We start from the raw sequence: 7,996 nt of genomic DNA, 5'->3' as shown, positions 1-7,996 counted from the left end.
ATATATATATATATATATATATTTGTATTGTACTGTTCGAAAGTTTGGGGTCAGTAATTTTTATTTTTATTTTTTTAAAGAAATTAATACTTTTGTTCAGCAAGTATGCATTAAATAGATCAAAAGTGTCAGCAAAGACATTTATAATGTTACCAAAGTTAAATGCTATTCCTTTGTTACCAAAAAAAATGCTATTCCTTTGAACTTTCAGTTATTTTAAGGAATAATAATAATAATAATAATATTTAAAAATAGTACTGTTTTTATTATTTATAAAAAATATATATTTTTTTTTATATATTTAAAAAAATATATAGTATGTCATATATTTTCCACCATTCATTTGGAGTCAGTAAGATGTTCTTTTTTCTTTTTAAGAAATTACTTATTGAAATTACTTATTCTGCAAGTATACATTAAATTGTGTCAGTAAAGACATTTATAATGCTACCAAAGATTTATATATATATTTTTTTTTAAATGCTGTTCCTATGAACTTTCTATTTATTACAGAATCCTGAAAAAAATATATCATGACTTCCACAAAAATATTAAGAAGCACGATTGTTTTCAACATTGATAATTATAAGAACTGTTTCTTGAGCAGCAAATCAGCATATTAGAATGATTTCTGAAGGATCATGTGACACTGAAGACTGGAGTAATGATGCTGTAAATTCAGCTTTGCCATCACAGGAATAAATTACATTTTAAAATATATTAAAATAGAAAACAGCTATTTTAAATTGTAATAATATTTCACAGTATTGCTGTTTTTACAGTATTTTTGATCAAATAAATCCAGCCTTGGTGAGCATAAGAAACTTCTTTACAATTGAAATTCAACTTTAAAATTAAATTTTATCCTAAAAAATAAAAAAAATTTAAAAAGTATGACAAATTATGAACCTGACATGGTCTTGTGTGGATGTGTATGATTGGTCGATACCTGTTTGGCATAGATAGTTTCCTTGTGTGGCTCAGTACCCAGTTCTTTGCATCTGCAGCCTTGCTGCCTCAGCTGGTCAACTCGGGACTTTAACTTTCTCTGTTCCTGCTGGACTTCACCGAGCCTCTGAGCATGTTCAGTCTGAACCGCCTCCAGCTCCCCATGTAGGTCACACCGGTCTGTGGCTTCACCTTGATGCAGAGCCTGCAGCTCCTGTTCACAAGTATCAGAGTGAGAAAGAGTCATCAGTTACTCACACGCACCTTCTGGCAAATGAAAAGGAGGTGCTAAAAACACATTATGTGTGCTGTATTGTAATCTAGTCGGGGTAAAAACCTTTTCAAGCTGTTTCTGTCTGCGTAGTGTTGACTGAAGTTTGTTGTGTTGAGCACTGTACATCTGAAGGAGCTCCATCACCATGCCGTCCTTACTGTGCTCCACAGTCACACCAACCGTCCGCTTATAAGCTGCTGTATCTACTTTCTGCCATTCATCTGGACTGGCATCGTCTGACTGGCCATGTTTTTCTTGCCCTATATCAGTTAGATCTCTCATTAAGAAACATGTACATTTGTTTGTGCAATGTGACTTATGGTGAAAGCAAACTGACCTGTAAAGGTGGGCGTCTTTGGGTCGGTGTTGTGTTCTTCCTGATTCTTTACATTCTGAGTATCACCTAGCATCTCTGTTCCTGTAGACCCCATTTCCTTTCCAGGCACATACCCAGGGTGTTGTGCCAAGCCATTATCTTCCAACTTGTCAGGCATGTACTGGTACCAGCTGGGGAGGAATACAATAAAGGAAATTACTTGCTGTTTTGTACTAAACTACTTCTAGCTGTAGAATTACTACAGTAATGTGTGTGTGTGTGTATATATTTATTTTATTTTTTTATGTTAATTGTGAATATGATTATTATCAGTACCCTGAGATCTGAGTGTTTAACATTGTGCTGTAAGTCCATAATGTGTGTTTGAAGTCAAAAGACACACACACACACACACACACACAAAGAAAAAGAAAAGAAAATATAAAAACGGAACCTTATTTTATTTTTAAAAAATCTATTAAAAAATTCTAATTCAAAACAAAATCTACAAATAAATTCTAATTCAAAATATAAACAAAAACTATAATAATATCTCGATGCTAAAATAGCCCTGCTTTTAAGAACATGTCCAGATCATTTTTCACCTCAAAATCAACTAAAAGAAATACAAAATTATATTTTACAGACAGCAATGCCTATTTTAGCACAAGTAAGATTATTTACATTGTGACATTATTTTCATTACAATTAAGCATATTACCCCAAATTATACAATATTTATATCATAATAACAATTATTTATTTATTCATTAATTCACATTCATTTATTCTTTTAAATCTCAGTGTAACAATTTTAATTAATTCAAACCTTTGCATTTTAATTCATTAACATTTTTTTTTATTTAATCTTTTTATTTGATAATTAGGACCACTGAGAACAATAAACCTTTTAATTTTTAATTCATTTACATTTATTATTTTAATGAATTGTATTTTGATTTTGATAATTATGAGATAATGAGAATGATTACTGAGAACAATAAAAATTATAGATAAACTCAAAAAGTAAAACATCCATTGAATTGAAGTAATTCATTATTTTACAGTAATTATTAAATAATAATGTCACAATACAAACAAAAATTATTTGTTCTTTGTATATTATATCTTTTTTTTTTTTTTTTTATTTTTGGGAAGAAATATGGCAAGGATCAGATTTTCTTCTATATATTATTGAATAATGTATATTTGTAAATGAACCTTTGCCACATCAAGTCAACATGGCCGGGGTCCTCCTTAAAACTGGCAAGCAAATGTGAGTCGAACACAAATGCAGGTGAGGATACTCCCTGAAAGAGAGAGATAAAAAGAAGAACTTGTTAGCCTGGTTTCACTAACAAAGAGGGATTGATTATCCCATTGTGTGTTAATGCTGATTGCTCTTAACGTATTAGCAGTCCCATTGAGTTTTCTTACTTACTGAACATTGATTTTAATCCCTTCACATGCCAAGCAGCCTCCTAAAGCACACGAGTATTAACAGTGTCACTTCTGCACGCCTTCATGCACACACACATTTAGTTCTTATGATTCATTCTATTCCAGTAGAGAAGCCAGATCTAGAAATATGTAAATAAGACTTTATATCATTGTGAAAGCTCATAATGGATTAACACTCTCATTCTGACATGTTTTACAGGCCGTGTGATGATGTTGCACTCCCTAATATAGGACAGAACCTTGAATCTGAACACTGGAGGAAATATGGACGTTTCTCCCATCAACAGCCGGTAACGTAAACTGCTTTAATATAAATAGGCCATCTGATCTATCATAAAGCCTCAGCGACCAGCTTGCACACCACACGCACGTTCAGAGCATGTGGACCTTAAAAAAATATAAACCACACACCCACACGATCTAGAGACAAAAATTTCCTTTATGGTCATAATGTAACAATTAACACGTACTCAAAAGTCCCCCCGCTGTGGTTACGAAGCACTCGATACGTGGTTCTTCTGGAAATAGAGTCTTTCTAAGCATACTCTTGAAACTGTATACCGGTGGTAGGAACGGTTTGGTGTATGTCTCTTAGAAACAAAACAAGCAATACGAGTTTATTAAAAAACACACACTCACACACTCTTTCATACATTTACATGTGAAGTCATGTGCGAGAACACTCCAAACGCCTCTGGTTGGGGGAAGGGTGTGCTGTCTGGGGGCCGTCACGTGGCACTCACGGCACGAGGACTCTAATCTACGCTGCTTTTTACGAAGTGACATGAGCAGGACGGGTCACTCTTAATGCACTACATTGATATGATTCATTTGTGACCTTGTGAAACAGCTCAAATGCATCAGATTTGACTATAAGGTTCAATTATAGTCAAATATCAGTTAGTCTTCCTGCCTTGACCTTAACATTGTCATTGACGCGCACATTACAGGGTGTTTATGTGCATTTGGTTCCATATATAGTCATAAAATTGTAGAGATGGATGGATAGATAGATAGATAGATAGATAGATAGATAGACATGCTAAGGTGTTCTAAGTGGTTTTATTTTATTGTACATTTTTATTGTCTCTAGAAGTATATTATATCTAATAAGTATTAATATTATATATTAAATGTAAACAGAAAGTCTAGTCTGTATCTGGGAAAATTGCTGGGGATGTTGTTGAGTCTCTGGCTAAGCATTATTTAATGAGATGGGCATTCACTGAATGCGCTGAGATTTGATTGGCTGAGAGGGAGGCTGGGGCCAGGGGTTCGCTCTCTTTATAGATCAAATATAAAAAAAAACAAAAAAAAATAAATAATAAAATATATATATATATATATATATATATATATATATGATTTGTTCATTTTCATTGATTAAGAATATATATTTTTTTAGATTTGTGATTTGTTTTCTTAGATTTTTTATCTCAAAAAACATGTCAGGAAAAATTAACTGTGTAGTCTATGATGCTTTTTTTGCACTGTTACATTAATCTTTATTACGGTTAAGAAATCATCTTATTCATATGACTGTAATGCAAAAAAAAAAAGTTTAATTGTAAATTGAATTGATATATTATGGTATAAATGAATTATAAATTATAAACTGTACTCACGGCACGAGGACTCTAATCTACGCTGCTTTTTACGAAGTGACATGAGCAGGACGGGTCACTCTTAATGCACTACAATGACATGATTCATTTGTGACCTTGTGAAACAGCTCAAATGCACCAGATTTGACTATAAGGTTTATATATAGTCAAATATCAGTTAGTCTTCCTGCCTTGACCTTAACATTGTCATTGACGCGCACATTACAGGGTGTTTATGTGCATTTGGTTCCATATATAGTCATAAAATTGTAGAGATGGATGGATAGATAGATAGATAGATAGATAGATAGATAGATAGACATGCTAAGGTGTTCTAAGTGGTTTTATTTTATTGTACATTTTTATTGTCTCTAGAAGTATATTATATCTAATAAGTATTAATATTATATATTAAATGTAAACAGAAAGTCTAGTCTGTATCTGGGAAAATTGCTGGGGATGTTGTTGAGTCTCTGGCTAAGCATTATTTAATGAGATGGGCATTCACTGAATGCGCTGAGATTTGATTGGCTGAGAGGGAGGCTGGGGCCAGGGGTTCGCTCTCTGATTGGTTGGTGATGGAGGTCCTGCAGGGTGAGTGCTGGGCCTGTAAAGGGGGAGCAATACACTGCAGGCACATGTAACAGAATGTCCCAGCCACTCTCTTTCAGTCCCTCTCTCAATCTTTTTGCTCTTTCTTTCCTCAACTGTCTTTTGTTTCTCTCTCTTCCCTCCCGCCCACTCTCCTCTCTCTGTTTCTCTCCCCTGTTGCCGTGGCTCCCACTGTTTGTGCAGACTCTGTCAGAAGGCGTTTGAGAGTCTAGTGACCCGGTCTGAACCGCATTCAGCCATTTCCTTCGGAGGGAAACATCTGGTGTGGCATGAGAGCTAGATTCAGCTGACCCATCATTAGATTTGCTGTTTACTTTCCACTCAAAACATTTTTAAAAATTTTGGACGGAGACAAATATGGTCTTTCAAGTTTTCTCGGCTGCAAACACTTTAGTCCTGATAACTTGCTTATAAGGGTGAATCTCTCAAAACATGTCAAGAACATGTCATATTTTATCTCAAAAATCAATGAAAAAGTACAAATCAACAAAAAAAAACAAAAAAAAATAAATAATAAATATATATATATATATATATATATATATATATGATTTGTTCATTTTCATTGATTAAGAATATATATTTTTTTAGATTTGTGATTTGTTTTCTTAGATTTTTTATCTCAAAAAACATGTCAGGAAAAATTAACTGTGTAGTCTATGATGCTTTTTTTGCACTGTTTAATTAATCTTTATTACGGTTAAGAAATCATCTTATTCATATGACTGTAATGCAAAAAAAAAAAGTTTAATTGTAAATTGAATTGATATATTATGGTATAAATGAATTATAAATTATAAACTGTAAAGAAAAATCAATCAATCAATCAAATTCTTTATGGTTTTAAAATGCAAAAAATCTTAATGGTGCTAAAAAAAAAGATGCTTTTTATGATAAATTTTTTATTTTTTTTGTGAGATTCACCGTAAAGGTTCAAGAGAGCAAACTTTAAAACAACATTCATTTATAATATCTGATGAATGCAAATGGTGCCACTAATATTTATTTCCCCATCTTTGTTCATATTTTGCTATACTACAACAATACATTAACTGCTTAATTTCTGAATAGATTACAAATAAGATATACTCACTAAATGCTGCTGCCTCTTCTCTTCCTGGAACTTCATCTTCATATCCTCCAGAGATTTCTTTAGCATCTTTTCATCCGCTGTTCCTAGGAGTCTTTGTGCCAGTTGGAGATAGCAGGCCCACTTGGCTGAATCGAAGCCCCAGTGACATGTGCGTTTGTCTGGCTGTCGGTGGGAGTGCATGACAAAGCGCTCCGGGCAGAAGAGCATCCGACATTGGGAACAACGGATACAGTGTGCATCCGGGCTGGAGTAAAGCTGGGGTACAAACAGGCCTTGACACTTGCCCAGACATTGGTGTTCCACCCAAAATCCTCCAGATTCCTCACTGTCTTTCTCTTCCTCCTCTCTATCACCATGCCCTTTGTGTGAATCATGAGAGGGTTCCTCGCCTGGATGCAGCAGTGTGTTGCAGAGACGCTGGGCATCGGTCAGCGTGATGAGGCCGCAGGACGGAGTCCCTGGAGGAAGGATGTTCAGCACTTTGAGGATGTGTAACTGTGTGGCATCACAGCGGGAACAGTACAAATACAGCTGGTCGCACACAGAGTTGATCTGTTGCAACGAGAAGTCCCGCAGGACGGTGTTGAGCAGCTGGGGCAGACAAAGACGCAGTTCGCCTCCCACAGAGAAGCAGGAGATGGATTCGCCCTCCAGACAGCAGAGGCCAAGGTCTGTTGAGCTGTCAGGAGGGACTAGTACAGGTCCCCCTGCCATACCTTCCTGAGCCAGAGGGGGCGCCATCTTATACTGACCATGATGACCAGTGAATGCAGCTGGGCCACCGAGGGAACACTGGCTGCTCAGAGAGAACTGCGCTAGAGTGTGCTTCAAACAAGGGCTCAGATCCGGATTGGCATCCATTTTGTTTGTTGCCTTTGAGACCTGATAGCCAAGAGAGGTTTCTGGGATTTTTTTGCAGGATAAATTGAGAGCAGCCATCACACGTTTCTTTATGGGTGTGCCGTCTACAGCTTTGTCTCGCATCAACCTCTTTAATGGCACTTTTAGAAGTGCCTGTTCCTTGGGGAGGTCTTGGCACTTGTTCTTAGTAGTCGCCATAATGTTGTTTATGGATATCGCTAAGTTGTCTTCGGGGACCAGAAGATACACAGAGGAAGTGTCAGGAATGCAGTGCTTTTTATATGTGGATCACAGTAAGTCTTTAACACTTCCCAGAAGGCTGAAAAGTCAAAACAAGCATCAGAGATTAATAATAATAATAATAATAATAATAAAGGTTTTAAATAAAAAGTACAAATAAAAAATCTAATATAATTCATTACTTTGATATTTTATTTTTAAAAAAGACATAACATGACATAAACTGAACCACGGTTATTATATTAAAGGGGTCATGTGATGCTTTTTTAAAGATCATTATTTTGTGTATTTGGTGTAACAGAATATGTTGACATGCTTTAATGTTCAAAAAACACATTATTTTTCAAATACTGTACATTATTGTAGGTCCTCTATGCCCCGCCTCTCTCAAACGCTTTGTTTTCTACAAAGTCCCTCCTTCCGACAAGTGCAGTCTGCTCTGATTGGCCAGCTGACCCAGTGTATTGTGATTGGCCAAACACCGCAAGCACTCGTTGGAAATGTAACGCCCCTTAACCATAATCCGAGCTTCATCTTTCAAAATAAATGGAAAGACAGGAGCCCAAAAGGGGAACAGAGCCGCATGA

The 7,996-nt window shown here is 35.5% G+C and overlaps 1 protein-coding gene across 1 annotated transcript in view; it reads right to left on the bottom strand.

Annotated features, from left to right (window-relative positions):
• LOC107721899 (ski-like protein) overlaps positions 1–7,996 on the bottom strand; it is a 14,182-nt gene that overhangs the window by 629 nt on the left and 5,557 nt on the right. The window contains exons 2-6 of the mRNA XM_016530103.1: positions 6,309–7,488; positions 2,760–2,848; positions 1,560–1,729; positions 1,286–1,482; positions 950–1,162 (exon numbers count right to left, since the gene is read on the bottom strand). Coding sequence (XP_016385589.1) covers positions 950–1,162; positions 1,286–1,482; positions 1,560–1,729; positions 2,760–2,848; positions 6,309–7,367 — 1,728 coding nt within the window. The 5' untranslated portion in view covers positions 7,368–7,488. The remainder of the gene's footprint in view (positions 1–949; positions 1,163–1,285; positions 1,483–1,559; positions 1,730–2,759; positions 2,849–6,308; positions 7,489–7,996) is intronic.

This window comes from Sinocyclocheilus rhinocerous, unplaced genomic scaffold, assembly GCF_001515625.1.
Source record: "Sinocyclocheilus rhinocerous isolate Xijiao unplaced genomic scaffold, SAMN03320098_v1.1 scaffold90, whole genome shotgun sequence".
Classification (NCBI taxonomy): domain Eukaryota; kingdom Metazoa; phylum Chordata; class Actinopteri; order Cypriniformes; family Cyprinidae; genus Sinocyclocheilus; species Sinocyclocheilus rhinocerous.
Note: the sequence above shows the minus strand (reverse complement) of the source record. Positions and strands in the feature narration are given on the sequence as shown.